The sequence below is a fragment of the Rhipicephalus microplus genome, chromosome 8, assembly GCF_043290135.1.
Source record: "Rhipicephalus microplus isolate Deutch F79 chromosome 8, USDA_Rmic, whole genome shotgun sequence".
Taxonomy (NCBI): Eukaryota; Metazoa; Arthropoda; class Arachnida; order Ixodida; family Ixodidae; genus Rhipicephalus; species Rhipicephalus microplus.
Genome location: NC_134707.1, coordinates 93,874,750 through 93,901,649, shown reverse-complemented (window position 1 = coordinate 93,901,649; position 26,900 = coordinate 93,874,750). Strand labels below are relative to the sequence as shown.

Here is a 26,900-nt window from a genome sequence, read left to right as displayed (position 1 = left end):
AAACAGGATAATCATGATATGCGTGTCATGTAAACCCTGACAGCATGCTACGCTTATAGCACGCTAACAGCCGTTTTGCTTGCTCCACATATAACAAATTTGCTATCAGGTGCCGTGAATAGATAACGAAGGTAAATTACACGTCGACCCGGAATAATTATGACATGGAAGTTATGAACTGCATAATTTATTTCCACCTCGTAACGTTTTTCTGATTTTAAACTGGCATATAAAACTTCCTCAATCATGCTTCGCATATCATCGATTCCCCTGGGATCTGCCAATTTTTCAAGCATCGAATGGAAGTGGAAGGCAAATTTTATTGGAGATTCAGTCACCTGTACTTGTCTCTTTACTTTTACAACTATCTTTTTATCTATGAATAATGTGCGCGGGATTCCTCCTCAATCAAAAAGGGTGTGCGTGTGCCACTCCTCTAGACCGGCCGTAGAGTTGGCGACCTATTACTACTACTACTACTACTACTACTACTACTACTACCAATACTGCACATACATCGCGGACGCACGACCCACGGCATAGGGAGCTTCGCCCACAAAATCACAGATGCTCTAGGGGCACCATATGAATACGGCGAAGCGTTTTAGTCTACAACTAGTGCATACAACAAACCCTACGACTAAGCATCACTTGGCACGCCCAATAACGCTACACGATAATGACAGACCTGATAGCTACGCCCTCCAAATACGATGGCATGTTGTAACGTGCAACCTTACAATTACTCACAGTCAGGTAACGAAAAAATTGCCACCAAATCTTTTGCCCCCCTCCAAAATAAAAAAAGTAAACAAGCTATGAGTGCAATGGTGGCCAAGAGTGCAAAGGCTTGTCTTTAATAAGTGATGCGAGAAAAAAAGCAGCGTTTGGATGGTATCATTTCGAAGATGAGTTTTTGGAACCGAGCGCTCAAAACATGACTCTGCAAAGTGGTCACTGCAAATTTTGCTTTCTGGAGACGGCATCTAGTTGTCCTTCTCCGTTTTACTGACCTACTTCTTGTATTTTTGAAGCCTCGAAGTTGGGAAACTGCTTATAAGAAAAACCTATCACCTTAAACACACCTCGTAAAAATGCGATCTACTACCACAATTTCCGCTCAGAATGCGCTAAAATAAAATATTATTTATAGTACTAGGCGTGGAATGTCTTTGCGATCATATTTCTGGTCGATGCATAGAGTTTGTGGCTCTACAGGCCTGCATTTCATTAAAAAGAAGAGAAAAGATCTAGAGCCGGCATCAGGCGACTGTCCATGGCGGTGGCTTTCGGGACAGAAATGGCGGCTTCCGGTGGCTTCAAGCGCGTGCACTGGATGGATGTATGAAGGGATGGATATGGCTGTACCCTTTAGATCAAGCAGTGGCTGGCGCCTCCAAGCCGTAATAACCAATGAACCAAAAAATATATTTATTTTTTTCCCTTATATAGTGAGGTTGAGAATTCGTACTTTGCATCGAAGGGCTCAATTTTCACTCGTGCCTTGACTTTAGCCACCAATCAGATAACCTCCTTCTAGTTAATTCTACCCGCTTAAAGTCTATTTTGCCCTCACTGTCCCTAAGCCCCAGTGCTTTAAAACCTCTGCGCCATCAACCTGAACTACAGGGTGAAGCCCTTTACAGAACAATATAAAGTGTTCGGCAGTTTCTTCTTCCTCTCCACACGCACTGCATACCGTGTGTACCCGTTCGTATTTGGCCCGATATGTCTTTCAATCAATCAATCAATCAATGAAGCTTTATTTTCATAAATAGATATATGCAATTACAGGGATTATTTGGACCGATAGCCTAAAGTGGCTAGTGGACGGTCCAATACAATGTGCAACGTAAAAAAGTGTACAGGTCAGCTCTGAGGTAACAACATAAAAAAAAACAATCATGTGATACAGATAACACAGTAATACATTTATTCTTGCAGATATGCATACTTATTAGCTTGCAGCTAGTTTCTATACATAGGCACTTATTAAAAAAATACAATGAAAATCGAATCACACACACATGCTTACATGTCTTGACTCCACAGAAAAAATGATTTACATGCCATGCTGAAATTACGTGCCGTTTTAATCTCTAGGGGGACCGTGTTCCATATTTTTGTTCCACTAAACTGTATCAGTCTTTCTCCGTAAACATTAAAACATTTGGGCAGATTGAAATTACCATCTTTGTCCGCAACACTCCCGTCCTGGCCTCAAACAGTAGAGAACTACCCCGTGTATTATCATAGATCCTTTTCTGGGCTATTTCCTGCTTAAAAGTTCGATATATCTTGAGTGCGGACTTCCTAATCATGCCAATTCTCCACATATCAGTCTCAGCTTCCTTCATCTTCTTCTTAACCGATAAACCTTTTTGGTTTTGCCCACTGCTGTTTTGCAAGTATTTGCCAGTAAATTTTCTGGTTCACTTCTGCCATTTTGTATCGATATTCTTCGTGTACATGTAGCTGAATACCTTCCTAGCCCAACGCTCCTCCCCCATTTCTCTCAATCGCTTCTCAAACTTTATCTTGCTGCTAGTTTCCCCGCCCTAAAATGATGTCCATCCCATATCACCTTGTACTCCCTGATTTGGTGTATTCCCATGAGCTTCTAAGGCAAGCCGACCTATTCCACGTTGCTTAATTTCTAATCTTGCTTGAAATTCTGATCTCATGCACAAGACCGCATTGCCGAACGTCAGACCAGGAACCATGACCCCTTTCCATATTCCTCTCACAACATCATACATATTGTAATTCCACAGTGCCCTGTTTTGCATTACTGCTGCATTCGTGTTACCTTTAGTCGACACGTATATTTCGTGTTCTCTTAGGTACTCGGCCCCGTTGCTTGTCCATACGCCCAGATATTTGTACTTATCTGTTATCTCTAGCGTGACCTCCTGTATTCTAAGCTCACTACCTTCATTGTCAATAAAAATTATGACTGCTAATTTTTCCTTACAGATTCTGAAATCTAACCTATCTCCCTCATTACCGCAGATGTTCACCAATCTCTGCGAATCTTCCTTGTTGTCGGCCATTAGCACTATATCATCTGCGTACATCAATGCTGGTAGTGCCTGTTCATTGAGTTTTCCTTGTTTGACGAAAGAGAGGTGGAAGCCCAGTCCACTTTCCTCTAATTTGGCCTCTAATAGTTGTAGATACATTATGAATAACAAGGGTGACAGAGGACACCCCTACCTAAGCCCTCGTTTCACCGCGGTGGGCTGAGATACCTGTTTTTCACACTTTATAACTACTTTGTTAACTTTATAGATCTCCTTTAAAAATTATTGACTACATCTTCCACGCCTAGTGTGTCCAGTATTTCCCACAATTCCTCTTGAACCACGCTATCGTACGCTCCCTTGATATTCGAAAATGCTAGCCACAGGGGTCCATGTTCCTTTTCTGATATTTCTATGCACTGCTGGGGGAACCAATTCTGTAGTTCCCCCAGCACCCCCTCATCCTCTATCCATGCCCGAAGTCTTTCATTTATAATCTGCATCGCCAGCCTGTAGACCACTGATGTAACTGTTATAGGACGGTAGTTGTTTATGTCGTCTTTGTCCCTCTTTCCTTTACAGATCATGCTCATCCTGCTAAGTTTCCATCCATCAGGGACTTCACCATCGATTATTGTTCTGCTCACTGCCTTTCTCAAAGTCTCTTTAGACTTTGGACCCAATGTCTTTATTAGCATAATTGTAATGCCATGTGGGCCTGTTTATGTATTACTAGGAACCGTTTTCTCAGCCCTTTCCCACTCTTGTTGTGAAAATGTAGCCATTGTGCCACTTGATTCATCCTTGTCTATTGTGGTGCATATAGCACTTCTGTGTTGACATTTTTCTGTCACCCTTGTTCTTATACATTCAATAGCTTCGTCCCCTTCTAGCCTAGCACCTTGAGCTGTAGTTATAAACCTCTGCTCTAGGCTCGTCTCATTTGTTAGGGAGTTTAGATGGTTCTAGAATTTCGCAGCTGCCTTTCGAGTTTTTTATGTACTTCTGACAGCCACTGGGCTCCCTTTCTTCTAATCCTTTCATTGATCAGAAGGAATGCATCCCTTCTACAGCTTAGAAAGATTTCCCATTTTCTTTCAACATCACCTGTCGATTCACCCCGCTGCTTAGCATGTCTGTGTTCCCTGATGCTTTCTGACGTTTTGCTATGGCTCTCTTAAATTCCTCATTCCACCAACTTTTGTGTTTGTGTCTTCTTTTGCGGGGTGACTAGTCACGTGCCTTAGCAAACTCTAGCTCAAACAGTCTAATTAGATTCGTGTATGTCCACACTGTTTTATTATCTTCAGTGATTACTTTCTCAATTTGTTTAGGGGCTATTTCAATTTGCGTTTCTGAATAAAAATTTTCCTGTAGTTGCTCATCTTGTCTCCTTCCCACTATCACTGCTCTTCCAAAACTTAGCTTGATACGTTTGTGATCACTACCCAGACTTTTGGAACCACCTGCATCTATGTGCATTCCCCTAAGCTTATCATACATCCTATGTGACATCAGTGCGTAATCTATCGTCGACTGCAGCCTTCCTACCTCCCATGTTATTTGCCCTTCACACTTCTCGGTACTGTTGCAAATGATCATATCCAGCCTTTCACATATATCCATGATCATTTTACCTGTCGGGTTGGTATACCCGTCTATATCTTCTGTGTGTGCATTCATATCTCCTAGTATATTTATCTTGCACTCTCCTCCTACCTCCTGAATGTCCTTTGATATACACACTACCATCGCCTGGTTTTCCTCTCTGGCCTTTGCTCCCGTCCACAAGTACACGAAACCAAGGAGTGTCGTTTGCCCTGCCACTTTCCCTTTTAGCCATAAGTGCTCCTTGCACTCCTGCTTGACCCTTTGTCAGTCTGTACTTTTATGAATGTATGCCCCAATACCACCCCCCTTTCTGCTGCCTTCTGTTCTATCAAAATATTCTCTCGCGTAGTCCGCATTATTAGGAGGTTGTTCCATGTCCCTGAGATGTGTTTGTACAAAACCGTATACCATCGGCCTCTCCTCCCCTAGCTGTTCTTCTATCTCTACCCACTTCAGCCTGTTCCTGCCGCCCTGCATGTTAATATACCCTATGTCTGAATTGTCTCGGCACTCGTGGCTACGTTAATTTCTGCCCCGGACTCTACCTATCTTGGATACTGGTGTCCCTTTGGAATAGTATCTGTCCATACCACCTGTCAAAGAGTCTCCCTGGTCGTTTTCCTCGTTACTAGCTATCCTGCACCTCGAACGGCTCACTTGCCCCCCCCCCCAAAATCTACTGTGCGTCGTGCAAGCCGCCAACCCACCTTATGACCTAGCCGCCCACCGAAGTGAATTCTGTCTCGTTGAAAACCACCCCACCTATGCACCTCTCTGTTGATTTCTACCACTTCAAAGCCTTTCTCTCGGCTCATCCACCATATCTCTTGATTTGCCTTGACAACCGCTCTTTGCAGGTTGCTATCACGCACCGGTACCTCCGGTATTGTGCATATCGCTACCAGTACCTTTGGAGAGGAGGCGTGCATGTCATCGACGCTTTTCGCCAGTGTAGTTGCTAGTCCTGCTGTATCTTCATTTAAGACACGTTTAAACCGCCTGAAATTATCACGAGTTTTCGTCTATCAGCTGTAATTTTGAGTTTTGCGCTCGCTGGCCTTATGACTGCTTCCAGCTTGCGTCCTGGGAACGCCCCTACTGCAACCCTCTTATCACCTCTTACCCTCTCTTTGATGGCTTCTGTGCATCGATTTCAATTCAAGTCCCCGGCGATTATGACGTGCTGTGACTTTTCAGCTGGAGCGTCCTGCACCTGGGGGTTACTTGCACCTGTGACACCGGCTGCTTTGTCCCCTCCCAGCCCCACCACTACTTCGCTGAAGCTGGGCCTTGCGACAAATGAACCGGCTGAACCTGTTCTTTCCAAATTTGCTTGCTCTTTCTTCTCCACAGTTCTAGTTGCCGGCTCCCTACTGTTCTCTCTGTAGGCCACTCCTATGTTTACCTTGGCTATTGCCTCTTAGGCGTACTTAAGCTTTTCTCCCGTAGCGCTCGATTTCTCTTGCACTGTCGCTAACGCAGTCTCGAGCTCGGTGATTTTCATCAGCATGTCACTCTGGGTAAGCATCGTTTTCTCCATTTTTTCCTCCACCTCACATTGCCTACAGTTCGCGTCAGCCTCTCCTCCATCCGCTTCTACACTTGGGTTCACTTTCAAACCAACTCCACATCCTGAACACTTCACAGTCTTTTTAACCATGTCTTTTCGACACCGATTGTTCTATGACTTGTCTCACTCAATAATTACAAAACTCGAGCCCTGACCAACGAAAAAGAGAAAGTCTAAGCTCTACTACGAAAAATTGCGTGTTCAATGTACGTGCACCTCCTCCACATGGCGGCAAAAAAAAGAAAAACAACAAAAGAACAAAATTCTAACACACACACACACAAACTAATAAATACCTGGTGCCTGACCCCCGAAAAAGTGGTACAATAAAATAAGTGCTACAGGGATTTTAACTGCAGCCCTATAATTATAAAGACAAGCTCAAAACATGCAAAACAACTTATCTGCGCAGTCGATTGGGAGCGCTCAAAAAACACGTCCATCCACCATGACAGTCCGAACCGAGAAGCTGGATGTGTCATCCAGCTCCCCCTAGTAGAGATCAGTGGTAGGCTTTCGCCGCAATACACATCAGAATTTACAAAGGGTCCCTAAATGTTTAAAGTAGCTTACCAAATAAGGAAGTGATTTCTGTGGTACATATTTGGAGGCTGGACGACTGACCTAGAGAATAAAAAAGAAATCAGTCAGCTCCACTGGGATTTGCAAAAAGAGTTAGTCAAGTATCGATTCAATCAATTTACGCAAGCTTTTCAGGTAATTTTGATATTCCTGCCCTGTGTAGCTGGTTTTGGTGGTGTTCGAAAAAGTTTGCCTCACTGACAGCTTTAGCGAAATAAATAAATAATAAATAAAACATAATGCACATTCTTCCAAGACCGGTGTTTCATTATAGTTTGCCCGTTTTCATGGTGATTGGCTCGAATATCTAATCACAGATTCATGTTTGTCCAGTGCACCCTGAATTGAATAATAGTTTACGAGCGAAGGTCTCTAGGGCGTAGACTTGTCTCAGTCTGTCACGCTACACAAACAGGAGACTAAGGCTGTGTGTCAGCTGTGTATATCAATGAAGTATATGCCAACGTAAAACATCACCACCTGCGCTATCCATCTGTACGTCCAATAGTGCGTCTGTATACCTGTCCTTACTTCTGTTTATGCAACCGTCTTTCTGTCCGTCTGTGTGTCCATACGTCCATCTGTCCATCCATTGATCCATGCCGGCATCCATGCGTCTGCCCCACTGTCCTTTTGTCGGTCCTTGCACACGTGTGTTTTTATACCAGTCTGGGAATTGAACGTAGGCATTGCGGAGCTTGGGACGTAGCTTCGCCCGCTCATAACCAGTCATTTCGTCGAGATGCGTTTTTTTCTGCGTCGTACCGAAGCCGTCAAAACACATCTATAACTGCCGAGAATATACAGCACATGCTCAATGAAAATTGGAAGAGTTGTCTTTCTAGATATTTTAACAGACTGAGTGAGACTATCACAAGTAGACTTGCATGGTATCCACTACAGCAGAAATACTTGGGAAGTGTAGAATCGCGCACATTACCTATAGCATTCAAACAAAGAAACGTGGTACTCACTGCACATTCATGAGGCGCCACGCACACTTTGTTGATGCTTCATCGTGCTCTGGATGCGGAGCCTTGTTGGGCAGACTTTGCCGACAGTCGTCTTCGCAGATGAGAGGTCATGGTACCTAATATGAGCAAGTGATCACAGATACTCCCTCCTCATTGCACCAATCGCCTAGACTCCACCGAATCACCACCCCCCTGCTGACGTCCCTCTGTCGCTCAGTAGGGCAGGCTGCTGTCCCCAAGTTCTACGAGCGGCTTTGAAGAAAGCTACTGGAGTTCACGGATGAACTGGTAGCTTATAATGATTTTGCCGCTGCAGCCTGTACAATATCGACTAGTGGAGTGAGCTGACTATGCCGGCCTTCCATCAATGCGAGCTTCTCCGCGGTAGAGCTCTCCATCTAGCTGCTCACGCCGCGGATAAGGACTCTGCTGAGCAACTGGGCTTTTTGGCTCAATGTCATTGCTCCGACAATGCGGTATTACCTGTTCTTTGCTGAGCTCCAAGTTAACTGCATTAGATTCTAGAATTTCTGTCTATTCCTATTTGAGGACTGCTTTGAGCAAGCTGACACCCTTGACGCAACCACCCATCCTAGTGATGTGGTGTTTTCAGAGATTGGGCTAACGAAGCGGAAGTGCGCCACGGTACATGACCTCCACTTGACCTACGTGTGGAAAGCGGTGTTTTTGTAAACCAAGTGACGCTCTCGTTCACTGAACTTCGAAAAGTTGCGGTAACACCAACTCCATTCAACACGTTTTCTACGCTTACACAGCGCTGGCCCAAGAACGATCAAGACTCACCACTATTTAGAGATCACAACGACTTTCTGCGACTACCGCAAACGAACTGTTGTTCCCATTGCATCCCAACCTTCGAAATCTCCACAGACTATTCGAGATTGTGTAGGCAACCGGAATCGCCACCATCCGTTGAGCTATAGTCTCTTAACTATCGGCTTCCCGCCGAATACACGAGATAGTGACTGCTTCTTTCTTCTTCTGCTAGCCCCTTTGTTTCCCACTTCTCCTTCCATTGATGCTACACCACGCTTCCTATGCGGCTGCAGAACTGAGCATTCTTTCATAAACTAACCACTATTTTTTGTTATGCGTGAAGGTGACGTCAGTGAATCATTTTACTCTGCAATTTTCAATTGTTGGAAGCGTTCAATGACCTACTTTATAAAGAAATAAACTTTGTGATGCGAGATATCTAATACGGTACATTCTGCTACGCATGTTAACGCGATTCTTTAACCGACGTAAAGGCCGTATAGGGTCAGTTTTCAATAGATATTCAAGAAGAGCGGTCAATCTATAGATAATACTGGGCAGCCAGGCAAAGCGCCCAGGCTTGAATTTGATTTTATCGCTATCATGGAGCATAATTATTTACTCAGTTTTTTTATTTTGCGTGATAACGGCTATGGACAACCAGGGTGGACAGTAACGCTGTCAGAATTCACACTTGTTGGTATAAGCTTTCATTTTAATTCAAGCGAGGAAAGGTTTACTTTGTATGCTCGCTCACTTAAATATGTTGTGTTGGCGAATAAACGTGACCTTGTGGACAATTGGTTAAAGTCGATATAAAAAATTCACTATAAAGATAATTCAGCCACAAATATTCCAATTCCGCAACCGCGTGTTTATTATCGCGTGATGGTTGTTTTGTTGTGTCATTCTACACGTTGAAGAGGGCTGACATAAACATAAAACATCAAATGTTTACTACAATGGCAAGTTTTTGACACATACTAAGCTTGCGTGACGGATTTTCCACTGACATCTCGTGTCAGTTGGTATCTGAAACCTTTATTAACAATTATTGCCACCTATTTACTACCTACATTAGTGAATGCAAGGAACTCGGTAGTTAGGAGAGTGGCTACTAACTTTTTCAGACCGTCACTCAATTTTTTGGGTTATGCCTAGTATAAGCCATTTTAGTTAAGGCCTAGTGTTGGGATTCATAGCTTGAATAATATCACTTATCACTTTGAAGTTGTAGTTGGTGAAGAGTGTTGTAAATTATGGGGGTTCAGAGAGGTGAGGATCCCCTGTACCCTCTGTGTTCCAGCTGGGTGGGACACCCCATGCAAGTGTCCTTTCTCCCTGGTATTTATTTTCCCAAGGTTTCCTTCAATACCTTGACAGTCAAGGACAAGGAACTTTCTGAACAACCAACTCTGAAATATGAAGCGCTTTCATTGAACGGAAACGAAATACTTCTATATGGTACATGCAATGAAGAATACCTGTATGAAGTAGCACAAAAACGTCCACTATTTTTATTTTAAACGTCCACTAACCCGAATGATGCAACTGCAAAAATTCTTGCGCCCGCCTGCGAGTTACATGCAATGTTGCTTATATAATATAGAATACTCAGATGTGATTTTTGTCTATGTGCCGAATCTCATGCATGTATTATTATTAATATAGTATTATTAAATTATTATATGTATATGTATATTTTAATTGATATGATAAAATACAGTACACATATAAAAACAAAATGGTCGCCAATACAAATGTGAAGAAGTTTCTCTTTGTAGTCTTTATGAGTTTACGCTACTGAAGGAGAAAATGTTCATGAAACAATCAAAAGACCATAGCTATTCACGTAGTTTTGAAAGTATTATGTATTACTTTGTGGTTGCAAATGTCGAAAAGGGACGTGACGCATTTTTTCTTGCACTGCTGTTCTTTATAAATCTTCTACAAGGTCTCGGGGCACACATATTCAGGCACTACAGTACCGGCCGAAATATATCATTATTCCTAACGATACACGTGCTCACTGTTCCCCGAAGGTGCGCCTGTATATAATCCTCGAGCTGTCGAACAGTGAAGGCAGCGTATTGAATTTAATGTCAAGTGTGCTATTCGTTCTACGCCGTGCCTTATTACCCCAAGCTTGTTTCTTAATGCTGATATTCTGAATTTCACCGCCACTGAAAATATGTTTGAAGATTAGCGCGTGAGGATTTGTTTACCATTTTTCTTACCAACTTTATTTTACTATGTATAGTTAGCGACAGCTGGGATACTGAGATGTTAATAATTGCTGTTGTTATTGGGAAAGCCAGTAGGTTTTAACACCCTTGCAATCAGAACCTTCAAAGTAGCCACGTATGTGAGAAGAACCTGTTACCTGAAGGTAACAAGCAGTACAACCCCGTTTTTTAAATTAACACTTAAAAAAAGGCAATCACTTGGTTTAGATAGAAAAACTAGACTCTGAAAACTCTAATGCTACAAGTTTCACTGCCATAGGTTCAATAATAGCGGAAACAATCAAGGTTGAAGTTTCAATATTAGATATCGTGCCGTAATCTACGCGCCTGACGTAACGAATCACATTATGTATTATTGTATTTTTGGAGCCTCCGCTAATTGAAAATTTCCAAAAAGTCGTATGCTAACTCTATATGGTACCCACAGGAGACTATGTACGTCATTTTTATCCAGTAGAAGCTGCTGTAGGACCGAGTAGAGACCTTCAACTCGATCGCGGGATTGAATCCCGGCGGTGGCGGCGGCTGCATTTACGTTCGAGGCAAAAATGCTGCAGGCCTGTGTGCTCAGATTTGGGTGCACGTTAAAAAATCCTAGGTGGTCAAAATTTCTGGAGCCCTCCCCTACGGCGTCTCTCATGAAAATATGGTGGTTTTGGGACGTCAAACCCCACATATCTATGTACTTTCACAGATCAGTGTGATGATTTTTGTCGGTATCAGAGTGCCACTACCAGACGATCTGTTTACCCATTTAACAATAACACTACAACTAAAACTCGAGTACCAAATATCTCGCACGTCTATTCTTGCAACCGCCAGGGGGAAGGGGGGGCACAGAGATGGCGACGCGTGCTGCTGATGTACAACACCTGTCACAGTCAAGCTCACCGGACAAGCCACCTGATAAGCGTAGCTAGAGTGTACTAGAATAGGGGTAGTGGGCTCAGACACATGCGGCGCCTGAGGCACCTCATGTTGCCTCCGAGTGATGGCGCCACAAGCATTTCCTCTTGAAAGGTTGGGCTGATTTTTTTTTTCGAGTTTCGCGGCTATGCTAGGCGGGCGTGGTGGGTTAGGTTTCCATGGAAAGGTTACAATTTGTTTTCTTTAGGCACTTACGAGCGGCATAGCCAAATACATAGTATATAAGGCGTGAATCACTCTTTCGCACATGCTGGTTGTGATCTAGAGACGATGACAAGGCTGTCTCTGCTGCAGGCAAAATCTCCTGCGTCAATGAAGCTGTAAACCCTATTCCAAAGAATGGTCACTGTATCCTGAGTAAAGCAGCGTTCTTCAGTTTCCAGCAGTGCACTCAATGCACATGGATCTGCATTCGCATATCTTACAGTCTTTACTATGCTGTAAAATGACATACAACCCATGGTTACGAGAAATTAAGTTGGAATAGGGTTGTAATTGCAGCCAGAGGACTGACGTACTATACTGAACAAGTTTTAAAGGGGATCTTGACCAAGTCCTGACGTCCTGATATACTTATATCACATCTTGGTCAGGTATGACAAAAGTTCAAGTGTGCTCGAGAGCGTGACCCGAAAACCTGTGACTGATGACTCGCTGATACCCCCCCCCCCCCGGCTCCACCTGCATGCTGCTCCCAGGCAGTCAAGTATTCTGGAAAATCGGCAATCGTATCACGGTAGGATGAGACTGGCCGCGATGGTTTGGAAGGGAACCACGACGTCATGGCCTCTATCAGGCTGTTAATCTTCCTGCAAAAAAATCATGAGATGTGTCAAAGGCAACATGTAGCTCAGCAGGACTTACTAAAACAGGTGTCCTCTCATAAAGTTGTCGTAAATTTGACGAAACGGATGTGTGCACAATGATAACCAATTTATTTTTTTAATAGAAATATTGTGCATTGATAAATACTGGCTAGCCTGTGCACACTGCTTCTCTTCATACCTGAAAAAAAATTTGTGTAGCTGCCATACTTCCAGTTCTTTCGTCAATTTCCGTCCTGTAGAGCTGAAGAGCTTGCTGCAAATTTTGTCCAAAGAGTTGAAATGCCAAGGCAACTCTCATTTTTTTCAAAAGCGTTCAGTTGTAGAGGACACTTTGTTATTCCTGGCATGGCCTTAAGTGTCACACTACTGCAGTCAATACTAAGAGCCTTTCTGATGTGCTGAATTGAAACCTGGAAGTGAAATTGTGGGCACGCTAAGTAATTGAACCCGTGTGACTACAGTATCATAAAAGTTTATTGTAACTAAGCTCAGTGTCAGAATGCTATCAAAAGGTGAACATAATATACAAAGACAACACACTTACATGTCCTTCTGGTGTACTGAATGGGCACTTCAGCGGACTGTTTCTCAAGCATTTGATCAGGTGAGGAAAGTCAGATGTGAAGTGGAGGTGGCGACAGTCATCCACAGGATGTTTCACTTTACACTTCACATAATTTGCCGTTCTACAGACACCTAACAGCCTCCACATGCGCTGATTCCATGCAGCACCATCAAAAGTAATAAAATCTACATGAAGTCTACTGTTTTCTGCCAGGATAGTAGCTTCTATAATAACCTGAGCCAGCAAGTCACCCTTCATAATTCCAGATGTGGCAAATGTGCCAATCACTTGACTCCACTTTCCAACAAACAGCACGAGCATAATAAACATGCCGTGGTCCGACTTCACCCCCTTTTCCGCAGGCGAAGAAAAGTCTCCCAGATCAACAAAGCCTTCGAAGTGGCTGGACGTTTTCACAGTAATGTGCTTTGAAAGCTTCAGCTCGTCTACAAGCAGGACGCCATGCCTCTTGAAGGCGTTCATATTCAGGGTCTTGTCCTTCAGCTATCTCAAAACCTTTTTGCTGAACCCGAATGCAGACCTGTAAGTAGCCATGTAGTGCTTCAATGTCGAATTGCTTGGAAGTGCCAGTATTTCACTATCCCGGATGTGGTTGTACAGTCGAGAGCTTTTCATTTGCATTATAATACACTCCAAGATTCACATCTTGCTGTATCGAACGCCTTTTCTCTTCACACTTGCTGCCTCAAAGCACTGCCTCACAGTTTCCTGCTGCTTTGGAGGGAGTTCTGAAATGTGATTGTTACCAATTTCTTCACTCAGCGAAGCATTTGCTGCTTGCACCTTGTCAATGTCTTTTTTTACAGACATCTGTGAGTGAAGACGTCTGTTACTTTGTGTCATGCATTTCAGCTTTTAACCTGCTGTACGGAGTGGCCTAGAAGGTGCACGCTGAATTCTTGATCTTCTGATCAGCAGCACCTTGTGCAAGTATTTGTGCCAGATGAAGTGGCCTCCTACAAACAAAAGAGCACTACGGTTAAAATGTAGTTTGCAAAGATTAAGTTACCATAACAACGCGCTTCCGTCAAATCTCACATGAAGGTAATGGCATACAGTTCTTAGCTTTGTTGACCACCTTGCCAAGACACCACTTAGAACTGAAGTATGTCTGCTGCCTTACGTCCAGCTGACTCCTGATCCCCTTTGTCAAAAAGACTTGAGAGTAATCGGCCGCATTTAGGGCTCCAACACAAAGCTCGTGCCCCGCCGCGGTGGTCTAGTGGCTAAGGTACTCGGTTGCCGAATCGCAGGTTGCCGGATCGAATCCCGGCTGCGGCGGCTGCATTTCCGATGGAAGTGGAAATATTGTAGGCTCGTGTGCTCAGATTTAGGTGCACGTTAAAGAACCACACGTGGTCTAAATTTCCGGAGCCCTTCACTACGGCGTCTCTCATAATAATATGGTGGTTTTGAGACTTAAACCCCACATATCAATCAATCAATCAATCAATTAATCAATACAAAGTTCGAAGGCATCTGCTTTTCGGAGCAGGCTTTCCGCTTCTTCCTGGGAACTCAAACAATGTTGTTAACAAGTCTCTCTCTCATATGCACTTTGGAGTTGGCATCATGAGGCTTGCTGCAGAAACACATGACAACTTTTTCCGACACCACCGTCGCTCCTTCGCATGACGACGATGTGCAATAAAGTACCCCGTCCAGGTTCGGAAATCAATGCTTCGTCCAGCACTCAGAAGCTGTTTTGAGGTACAATAAAAAGTTCAAATCGTTCCGTGCCTCATGTGAGCTGGCCAAACCTGGCGATTTTTCGCTAGCGCAAAATTTATCAGCGTTTGGCAGCGACTGGTCGTCCGGGTCACTTTTAGTGGACGGCACGTGTGCTGCCGTTCGACGTTTGGTACTGCTGGTCGTTTGGTCACCTTGTCGCTTTCTTTTAGTCCTGGGTTTGGGAGTCCTTTTGCTGTGGCACGCGGGGAGATTCGGAAGGATCGTTGGTACAGCGTCTTCTGACAGCGTTGGTCTTCCTTGAGGTATGCGTACCTCTTTGCCGTCGATGATATGAATGTAGTCCCTGATTACAAGATGCGGCTCGAAATGCGATTCGCACACTGCGCACGTTTCGTCGAGCTCCTTATTCTCGCGGCGCAGGTTCCTCTCCCACTGTCTTTTCTTTCTTCGCCTTGAGGGACGTTAAAAAGGGACGCCTTCGGCGCGCCTTTCACACGGCTGTAACCAGTCCGGCGTCCCGGCGCGAAACAGCGATTGTGCCGCTCAGTAGGCATACTTGCTTAGCATGCTTTATCATGGGCACATCAGCAGAAAAAGAAATTCCGCGGTTGTACTTGATGCAAACCACTGAATTTCTCAACTACACGAAAAAGCAATCGACTTGCAGCCTCGGTCAGCGCGTGTGCAGCAAGAGAGCGGCAGCGGCAGAAGGATAGGAGCACGCAAAAGTTTAAGAGGAAACTGCTGCAGTGCCCCTAGCGGCTCCCAGTACCAGGGACATGAGCAGCTCCAGAGCGCCACCTACGTACCGTAGGGCAGACGGCACACTACCCTTTTCTAGTGCACTGTAGTGCAGCTCCCACATGGTGCATAACAGATCCTTCTCAGCGCTGCGTTGTGTAGGAAGGAAGCAATAAAAAGAAGAAAGGTAAGGGGCTAACGAGAAAGACATCCTGTTGGCGGCCTTGTTTAGTGAGAAGAAAGTCCCCGCTGTATTCGCGCATCTCTCGCATATTGGACCCCACAGAGTGCTCGAACAAGAGGAGTTTTTCCTTATTTCCTACCGGGTGCATATTTGTCCCCACTCAGACAGACAGTGTTCAGTGCGCATCAAGCGAAGGACGTGGGCTTTTATTTCCTACATCACCCGCAGAAAATTGCCAATGAATCAATGTGGGTACAGTTCATGCCTACCACTAAAAATGAAGACATATAGGTTCGTATTTGTCTTCAAAATGTGTTCTAACCTCTCTGTAGCGTGCTAAGCAGCTTCGAGAGTAATTCACTATTAGAGAGTAGAACCGATGACATTTGGCAAGCATTGTCAAGCTATGCTCATTTCTAACAATCGCGAACTATTGATATGAAGCAGCGTTATATAAAATACGCGCCAAGAAAACGTTTCAACACCAGCGTAGCGGAACTTATTTACAGACCCCTTCAGGGAGTTTTTCGGAAACGGAACACTCAATTTCCAGTGAATTGCCAAATTCTAGCGCACGCTGCCAATGGTTAAGTCGAAACATTATTGATTCGAAGTCTTGTTAGGTATCATGTAAATAGGGCAAAGATGCTTTTGATAATCGCATGTCGCAGCTTCCACTGATCATGCAAGTGCAACGCAAGAGAAACCAAGCTGCGGTTTCTAATTATAAGGGTTCATAGAGGAAAACTGTATTTCAATTCATAAGAAAGCAGCATCTCCATAAGTGGAACAAAATCCATGAATTCGGATAGGCAGCTGTAAAGACCAGTCATAATATTGAGATGCTGCTGCATATCAAAATATGCGAATCCTTCTTGCTAAATAAATAATAGGTTCAGGATCCGTTAATGATTAGTTAACTTGTAGTGTGAATAAGATGCAACTCAAGGTAGGCTTATAACTGGTATTTCAACAGTACTTTTATGGTAACTAACATCTACAATATGTGTCGAAAGTATTACGCAAGCAACGCACCTTCTTATGAGCTGACAAATGCGGAGGTGTTACCATAGCAACTACAAGGAATATCCAAATGTTGTAGGGCTCCATAAATGTTTCACAATAAATTAGGCTCGGTGGAGTACTAGAGTTTGAACTTTCTTGGAGTACAAAAAGGTGAAAGCCAGTCTTTATATATACACTGCACGGTAACCTTTTAAAGACGCAGCAAAAGTTCAATGAATATATATAATAAAGCAAAAGAAGGATCATAAGTATCGGTAGTTGGAGTGTTATTGAAAATAAAACTTCAGCCAATCTGACCATTGACATCTGTGGTCAGTTTAATCCTTTTTTTTGCTGTTGATAAAGATTACTAACCAGGAGCACTTTCTTTGAAATGAGCTTGCGGTTTGGATAAAACCGTAAAACACAAAAAAAAGTTGCAGACCTTGAAAGTCTCAGTGCTCTTTATAAGTAAAAATTCTAGCTAGAATACTGATACAATTACGCACAAAAAAAGATTGCCCGCAGCTTCCCTCGAGGGAACACTGAGGAGGATGCGGAGCATATAATTGGTTAACGGGGTGTTAAATTGCGACTTACTTGGGTCGATGGCTAAATTTGTTAACGTGGTTGTGAAATGGGGTGTTAAATTGCGACTTACTTGGGTCGATGGCTAAATTGGTTAACGTGGTTGTAGGAGGGGGTGTTAAATGAGTGAACACGTACGACACGTATGTGAAAGGGCGGCGCTGGTCGAAGGGACATCGATCATTGTATTTGTGGATTCGTCGGCATTCATTTCACCGCGACCTCGGACGTCGACGCGCCGTACAAACCAACTGACAAGCGGCAACTGAGCGAGCGAGCGCCGACCTTGAGTATATATACAGCGCGATGGCGCATGCGCTGTCAGCTGTTGAATGTTCTCGAAGCGCGACGGCGCATGCGCGCGTCAGCTGTCGAATGTTCGCGAAGCGCGACGGCGCATGCGCGTCCGCTGGAGAATCTGGAGAATTGTAGAATGTTCTCGAAGGGGAGAAGCGCGCGCGGCACAGATGGTGGGCGACGGCGCGACGGCGCATTCGCGCGTCAGCTGTCGAATGTTCGAGAAGAGGGAGAAGTGCAACGGCGCATGCGCGCGCGTCAGCTGCCGATGTTCTCGAAGCGCGACAGCGCATGCGCGCGCGTAAGATGGAGAATGTACTCGAAGGTTATCGAAGGGGAGAAGCGCGACGGCGCATGCGCGCATCTTCATACAGCTGGCGAATGTTCGTGAAGAGGAGAAGCACACGTGGTGTGTACAGGAGGAAGGATGCACAGATGGTGGAGGAGAGAAGCGCGCGCGGTGTGGAGAGGAGGAAGAGATGCACAGATGGTGGAAGAAGGAGGAGGAAGCTTGCGGACGGCGCCGCACTACAAGCCTCGAGTATTAGATGCTCCGCATCTAAAACTCGCGCTGATGAAGTTCTTGTTTGCCTCATAGAGAGCTCGTTCGGACTTGTTTATGAGACATGGAGTGCCACATACATTTATTCCTACGGGCGGCCCCCTACCAAGCAATGTGGTGTTAGTCGCTTTCACCACCTGTCTAGCATAGCTGCAGTCCATTTTAGCTTGTTCTTCTGGAAGAAACAATTTTTGTTTAACACTGAATAGTGGCTTGTCGTCCAGTCTATGCTCTAGAAAAAACTGAAGTAACAAAGTCGGTACATAAAAAACGTCTTTAGGAAAGTGCAACAACAACTCTACTTTTGCGATAACAGCTTCCACATTATACACTATAAACTATGTGTTTTTCGTCACTGCGACAGAAACACCGCTATGGGGTAATCCAGTCCAGTCTTTCCACGAAACGTCGTCACCTTTTTTTAAGACCAACTTTATCGAAGGACAAGCTTGGCCCTTTCGCTGAGCACGCAAACTTTCACATCAAAGCAGAAAGCTTACCGACTTCTTCCTTATCAAACTATTGAGGCTGTTTATTTTAATGCGCAATCAAAACAAGGAACGTACCAGAAGCATTATGTGCAGTATTTAACGGCAATCTAGTTAATATAGCGTAAATGGGAAGGAATGCAAGGGGAGGGAAAACGTGGCTGATTCTTCCAGCACTGCAATAGATGCGACATGAAAGTCAAAAGTGTCTGGGCAGAAGTAGTTGATAGTTTATTGGACACTCATACATGATTGATTGATATGTGGCGTTTGACGTCCTGAAACCACCTTATAGTTTTGAACTTATGAGAGACGCCGTAGAGGGAGGGCTTCACGAATTACGACCACGTGGAGTTCCTTAACATGCACACAAATCTGAGCACAAGCGCCTACACCATTTTCGCCTCCATTGAAAATACACCCGCCGCAGCCGGGATTCAGTCGTGCGTCCTGCAAATCAGTAGCCGAATATCCTAGCCACTAGATCCCCACGGTAGAATGCATTCATACATGGGAGCTTGTACAAAGCGCATAAATATTTGAAAGCCACAGCTACGTTTGATGTGAGTGCAACCAAGTTTACGCCTATGGGCACTTCTCCATCACAGCAAAAACGAGCATGATCGTGATTTAGCCGTAGGAGTAACTGAAGTTTTTTATATGAACGCCGCTTACGGTGAATCTTCCTCGAAGATGACATTAACCAACACGTAAAAAATCCTAGCACTCAATTCGCACATCCTCAAAGCGTGGTTCAATCAGGAGAGAGATGGCAAGGTGTGCGCGCTGCAGTGATAAAGTAAGCTACGTCTTTGCTCATACATACGCCACAGCACGGCGCTTCAAGAACGTGGGGACAGAGGTTTCTAGCTTCAGGCATGAGCACGCTAACTTTATCCCGCTTCTTGCTGACCCAAGATGTGATATTCGCTTTTCGATGACGTCTTTTTGTGGCGCTTATTCCAGCAGTTCTAACGCGATAGCTTTAAAGAGCTCGTTTTGCAGAAATTCTCGCATCAGCGTTGGTGTCGGGGTCGGCGCCGTTAGTTTTGAGCGAAAATATGTCACCTTTGCGTGACCAAAGAATAAAAAAAGATGCGAGTGAAATGAATGAGAAATTCTGCATCTTAGTGGGCATCAAAGCCGGGTAGTTTGCATGGCAAGCGGGTGTTCTGTCACACAGTCACACCTCTCTTTGTTAATACATTAAAAAAATTTATCTGGTTGAAAAGTAGTGAAAGTAATTTTTTGCATTAACACACCCGTGCTGTTTGCATGTGTCACAATACAACACGATATATTGCTTCAATAATGTGTGGTAGAAGCGTACGATTTCATTAGGAGTCAGGACAAGGAATTATCATAATTACTTCAATGTTTAGAGCCAGTCACCCACTACAAAGGGTACACAGGTTACTGCACTCTTAAAGTGAGGTAATGGGTGCGAAGAAACTTCGAAAAGATTTCATACACATTTCGTACACTAACTACACTAAGATTTGAAGTGCGTGCTAAGAACGAAATATCGCTATCGAGTTCAACTTTTAAAGATGGAGCTTAAGAGTCCCCAATTTTCAAAACAAGTGACATGGCGCTCAGCTGAGGTGATGTGCATATGAAAACTGTTGTGCTCTAATATCGAGCTGTGCCATGCTAGAATGACGCGAACGGCAAAACGTGTGAGTGCGTTTGGGGCGCCCCTTGATACCAGAGCGGTAAACGTTGCTTCACTCATATCAAAGCGCTTCGACTACCTCGTCATTATTGGGCTTCTTATCGGCCCTCTTGAGTGTCATGATTAGTACTTCACTTCATAGTTTTCACGCAGTGGCACCGCCCCCCTCCACCCCCACACAGAGCATCAAGCGGTAAAGAATGTGCGCTTGCGGAGCCTCTATCTACTTCTGAGTCAGCGTGGACCGAGGTCGAAGTTCAAATTCTGCTTCTTTTCTGTGGTCTTTTTTTTCTAATTTTGAGCTACTCTGTACCCCATTTGCATTATGGCGGGTTTCCTTGGTTTGCAGCATACGCACACCAGTAAGCAGGGTCGATGGCTCTTATTGAAGGAAGGAATAGCTTCCTATGGTGATGTGAAGGATCTGTCCTACTTCGCTGTCCCGTGGCATCACACCTGTTCATAATGACTGCCGCAATGTACACGTTTTGTATAATTCAGTATTTATGGCAAGGTATCTTTCTATCAAGTTCACTTTTTTCACAATCACATAGTCACTACTACGTGAATCCTTGTCCATACGGTAACCAGCATTACTGTCTGTTGTTGTCAATACTATTTTATGAAGCAAGACAAGGAGGAACCCTTCAGCAATGGATTCTTCTGTTCAATTGTAATTGTAGGCATACGTTGTAGACATGAAAATCAATGGTGACTTGTCTAGGCCTGCAGTACGTATGTGTGTGCATTAGCCTTTGGCCGTTAACCCCAACCAGAAAAGTTCCCGTTATTGTCTCAGTTTCATCTATAAGTCAATGACTCTTTTGTGTAGATTTTAAGCCATGTCAATGACACTATAGTTTGGCATTCTGAATTTTTACGATAAAAAGTAAGAATGGGCACCTCGATAGATCTTCATTGAAAATCAGAAGCAGGTTTTCTCTTCTCGTCAAGTACATCTTCAACAAAATTTCAGTTGATCTGCAGCGTATGCTCAACGTACATTTTAATTTCTTATAACTGTAAATCAATACTGATTTTATACATGTTTTCTTTCAATTTAGGGGTGCAGGCAAATTTCCTATACCAATCAACAATTTTAAAATCAATATTTTAACTTACTCTCCACGTACATTCAATGCTGTGTTTCAGCATGAGTCAATCACTTGAGCACAGTTTTGCTTTCAAAAGACATTTTTATAATGGCATTGATCAGTCAAATAAGCATGTTATGACTATTGTTTCGGCACTTCCGCATATTCACGTTATTTTACCCTTCTACGTAGGGTGAGTGAGGGAGTACCAAATTTATTCACGTAGGCTATGAAAATAAAATATAGAGTAGATCTTCGACACAACGGCATAGTCGGTCTTGTTTGTGAACGTTGCCTGTACGCCAACTGTGTTGCGGTGAATTCTTAACCAAGTTGGTTGCATGAGCGATGGTTACTTAGCGTGGAACAATTGAAATAAACACGTGCGCAAAAAGCAAAGCGTCGAAAACATTCTACTGAAAAACCTATGCACATGTGAAGACAGCCTACGAAATTTTTTCCTGTAGTACAACATGCTAATACTACAGCCAAGCATTAGAAGCTTGTGAATTTATGGGAACCAAAAATAGCGTAAATCACCACAACAATTTCGCAAGGCTCCTAAGAGGGTAAAAGTAGTTAAGACTTGCAATCGCGTTAAGCCAGATCAAAATAAATGCGACCCACAAAGACCAATACTTCGGCTTCATGGCCTGGACAGCGGTTGAAATGAATGCAATGGTTGCAGCGAATTGCGTTTGTTGCGGAGTGGTTCGGCGAACAAAACAATGGCGCTGCACAGATAATCACACAGTTTATTGTGGCTGTCACTTGCACACCCCACAAGTTCCTGCAGCCAAATGTTATTAGTGGCTTCGTTAGAGTGTAGTAGAATAGGTGGTCTTTTGAAAGTCCAGTGCGAATAAAAAAAAAGGAGCGAGGGCCGTTCACCGTCAACTTGCACGCCACGGCACAGCCGTGCCAGACCCGTGATATTTCTTCGCTGTGCAAGCCTCGTAAAAGAAGTGAGCGTGAGGTACGTACCCGATACTTCGCTTGCTTTTAGCTAACATAGAAGTAATGGGGTCAATATTTATTATTGCGTCACTGCCACATAAATCTGTAGCGACTTATCTAAACTATTACAAGTATGTGCGCTGTGAAACGCAAATTCTATATAATATAAAAAAACGTCTTTCTTGGATAACTTGATTGATAGAAATTTTGGTCTGTCTGTCTGTCTGTCTGTCTGTCTGTCACACCATTAAGCCCCCCGTTGAACGTTAAGGCACTCAATCAATGCCCTGTATTCTACATGTCGTGGCTGTGTTCTTATTTGTGAGCATTGTCGATAAAAAACAAATATTACGCGTATTGGAGGTGCAACATGAATACCTCAGTATGAGGTGGTGTGTTCTTTTATTTGAAAATACATAAATGCGTAATATTCAAGAACCTAGTGTTTCTTACGCTGCGCTGAAAATGCGGTGGTATGGACGAAAAAGCGCTCTGCGACGACATGGCGCTGCCACTAGCCAGTGGCTTGGGTTCTGCACAGGCTCCTGTTTTTACAACACTATTTCTAGAAGGCATCGATATCGCACGCAGTGCCGCAAGTCAAAGTCCTATTGTCTATGAATGATATTTTTGGCGAAGCACACAGGTACGAGGCCAATTTCGGGGGCGAAGGTCCTGAAAGTTGAGCCTTATCGCACCATCGCTTGACATAGTACTTAGAGCACCGGACAGAGGCGCCATGGTTCGAGCTCACGTACGGTGCGTGATCTCTCTCTTCGACAGCAAATCCAACGAAGTCCTCTCTCGCGGCGCGTGCTCTTGGTTTGAGTGGAGACTGCTAGAGGCAGTGCAGTATTGCTCCCTCCCGGCGCACGATTTTATTCGCGTCTACAGCGAAGGCAATGAAAACAACGCGACGAAACGGCATGCGTAGATGATGGCTTAGAGATCAGCTGCCGCACGGTAATACGGAAAACCCAATTAACTGTTCTAGAATTGGATGCTGCAGCGAAATGGCAGCACTGGCCAAATGACGTGGAGTTGAGTGCTCGCGAAGCTGCAACAGCACGGCAGCGTAGACATGCCAACCCGGAAGCGGCCGGAGGGTTAGAAGCGGCTGAAAAACACCGAAACGTTGCGCGTGGCTACTGCTACCCCTAAAACGTTACGAATTACCCACCTTGAACCACCTAGAGGAAATGTAGAGAAGCGTTTGAACCGTGTTCCCTATGTGGGTCGATGTGGGTAATGGACTGTGCGCTTCGCCTATTTATAATCCATTTTCTGGAAATACGTCTTTTCTTTTTCCTTTCTGCTAATTCACTACTGTGATCGTCCACACTTACGCCGGCTCAAAGCACACATTCACCTAGCGAACATGTGTTTCGAGGCGGCGTCACCCGTGCGAATGATTTAGCTGAAAGACGCCCGTGTGAGTGATTTCATTGAAGATTCCCTCAAGGTGTGAGCTTTACCTCGTGAAACGAGAACCTGAGGCCACCATGTATTATTACGCAATCAGAGCACCAAATGTCATACAATTTCACAATAAGCATCCAGAGTTTATTCATTCTGAAGTTAAAACGCAATTTATTATCGTGTCGCTACCAAGTACCCTTCAGGTATGACCCATATATTACATATGGGAAACATCTTCCTTAAAGTGACAGCTTTAGCTCCCCTGCAGGGGCGTCTGCGCAAGCAGGCGTTTGATGCGTAGCAATACGGACCCAAGCTCACGGGGGGAATAGACCTCTCCCACGCCTAGCCATGCGCGGCTCAGCCATGTCGGGGGAAAAGTGGATCCTGCGGGTTGAGTCGACGCCGGGTGATCGGACCTTTAATCCCCCCCCCCCGTCAGAGGCAACACACTTATTTGGCCCCGGCTCCATGTAGAAGGCACCCCTAGGCTGAACCACCCAGTGAAATCGGCAGTCGCCTTTTCCTATCTCTCTTCCCTACAACTTCGTTTTTATCTCTTACTTTTAGTCTGCCCTGTCTACTTCTGTTCCTGCTTACTTCGAATTTTTCTGGTGGTAAGGGTCAACCCTGTGCAAATAGCCTCCCTTAGTCTAGGCGCGTTGGGTTATGGCAGTGTTGTACGGCTGACGTCTGCAAGCTTTCAGCATCTGAAAACTTGCAGTGTCTCCTTGTTAGCCTCCGTGGTGGGTGGCTACCAACGCTGCTGAATAAATATAAGACTGGCATGCATAGAGCATTACCCCCACTTACCGATCGTACCGGCATGAACCAGGTACGCACCGATGACATAAACGTTTTCAACAAGCCAAGAGAAACAGTTCTTGACTTCCACGTCATTCACTGTGAGAAAATTGGAAAGCAAGCCAGGACAGTATCTCCTTTCGTAGTTGCCAGGTGCCTTACCGAAACTCTCGGGGCTGGATACAAGGTAACCAAAATGGCTAACGGAGACCTCCTCCTCGAAAATCGTGACAAAGAACAATTTGAAAAGCTTGATGGCCTCTCATTTTTCGGTGACGTGCCGATCACCATAACACCACACAGATCAATGAACACAACTCCCGGAGGGGTATCTGATGCAGACTTACTTGACCAGATCGAAACTGAAATTTTGGAGGGGTGGGAGAGCTAAAATGAGACTAATGTACAGAGGATTATCATAAGAAAGAATATCAAGAAAACACCAACGAAACACCTAATACTCACGTTTGCTTCCAGTAAACTGCGAGAAACCTTTCAAACAGGGTACACGAAGAGCTCTTTCAGATCATTATTACCAAACCCTCGTCCTTGCTTCCAATACCAGAGGTATGAACCTGGCTCTCAAAGCTGACGTGGTGGCCAGACTTGCGCACAACCTTGAGTCCTGGGCCACGTGTCTGAGAACTGCAAACAACCGCCCCACTGTGTAAACTGCGAAGGAAACCATGGCGCATATTCGAGCTCCTGTGCATACTGGAAGAAAGAAAAATAAATAATTACTTTGAAAGTGAAGAAGAATATTTCATTTAAGGAAGCATGGCGAGGAGTATCAACATTCTGTGGACCTACATAAGCTGATTCGGCGAGTCAGGGGCACCGCCGCACCAGCCCTTTTCCCTCCTTTGGCCCCACATGGCGAGCCGGTGGTTGTGGCCCCTGCAGCCCAACTGCAGCAACTGAGTGTCCACCATGGGTTCCCAAATGGCTTATCAACAGAGCCGGCTGGGAACAGTTTTATACTATAGCTCGTTTAGGTTGTAGGTTCTTCACCCTGTTCATCATCTAGGCATCCACCTCGCTACAGGTGCTTTTCACACTAGCCCCGTGAAGAGCCTGTTCGTGGAATCAAACGAATGGATGCTCCACCTGTAAAGATGCTATATCTCTTTAAAATATTATCTCAAAGTGAGTTGAAACAAGGAACAATTTTCACATTCCACAATTATTGACATGTCAAACCATGTTGTGTTTGAGAAACGGCCTTCTTTCAGACAGCCCTACTCATTCCGTGTGGGTTGCCTAGCGAATAAAACCAGTGTGCCACTTGAACGCCATTTGATGGCTGCCGCAGTATGCTAGCCACCGTGGCAGTGGCAGGCGATAGATTGCGACGTGTCTTTCTTGGAGGTTACGAAGCACGCGCCAATTGCACATATTCAGACACACTTCCTAGAACTACAACAGAACTACACTCGTCCCGACTTCTTTACGGATGCCTTAAAGTTCAACACTTCTGTGTTGTATGCAGCCATCTGCCCATCTGCACGCTGATGGGCCGACGGCTGCGTACGAGCCGGCATTCTGCACGCTGACACAAGCATTTTCACCGGCAAAGCTTATGCAATACTTGCTGCTTTTAAACACATTGAACAAACAAATCTACAGTGGGCTATATTATACACAGATTTATAAGCGTAGTCATAATCATCATCATCATCATCATCAGCCTAACTACGTCCACTGCAGGACAAAGACCTCTCCCATGTTCCGCCAGTTAACCCAGTCCTGTGCTTGCTGCTGGCAATTTATACCCGCAAACTTCTTAATCTCGTCTGCCCACCTAACCTTCTGTCTCCCCCTAACCCGCTTCTCTTCTCTGGGAATCCAGTTAGTTACCCTTAATGACCAGCGGTTATCCTGTCTACGCGCTACATGCCCGGCCCATGTCCATTTCCTCTTCGTTATTTCAACTATGATATCCTTAACCCCCCTTTGTCACCTAATCCACTCTGCTCTCTTCTTGTCTCTTAAGGTTACACCTACCATTTTTCTTTCCATTGCTCGCTGCGTCGTCCTCAATTTAAGCTGAACCCTCTTTGTAAGTCTCCAGGTTGCTGCTCCGTAGCTAAGTACCGGCAAGATACAGCTGTTACATACCTTCCTCTTGAGGGATAGTGGCAATCTACCTGTCATAATTTGAGAGTGCTTGCCAAATGTACTCCACCCCATTCTTATTCTTCTAGTTACTTCAATCTCGTGGTTAGGCTCTGCGGTTATTACCTGCCCTAAGTAGACATAGTCTTTTACAAT

At 44.6% G+C, this 26,900-nt stretch overlaps 1 protein-coding gene across 4 annotated transcripts in view; it reads right to left on the bottom strand.

The window, feature by feature from the left end:
• LOC142769252 (uncharacterized) overlaps nt 1–16,909 on the bottom strand; it is a 75,578-nt gene extending 58,669 nt beyond the window's left edge. For 2 of the 4 annotated variants that reach the window (XM_075872342.1, XM_075872343.1), the window contains exons 1-3: nt 16,776–16,909; nt 9,830–9,952; nt 6,778–6,828 (exon numbers count right to left, since the gene is read on the bottom strand). In XM_075872342.1, coding sequence (XP_075728457.1) covers nt 6,778–6,828; nt 9,830–9,952; nt 16,776–16,850 — 249 coding nt within the window. In that variant the 5' untranslated portion in view covers nt 16,851–16,909. Of the gene's footprint in view, nt 1–6,777; nt 6,829–7,760; nt 8,058–9,829; nt 9,953–16,775 lie in introns of those variants that run through there. The other 2 variants (XR_012885727.1, XM_075872344.1) reach the window with 2 other exon arrangements.
• Between the last annotated feature and the right edge of the window lie 9,991 nt (nt 16,910–26,900).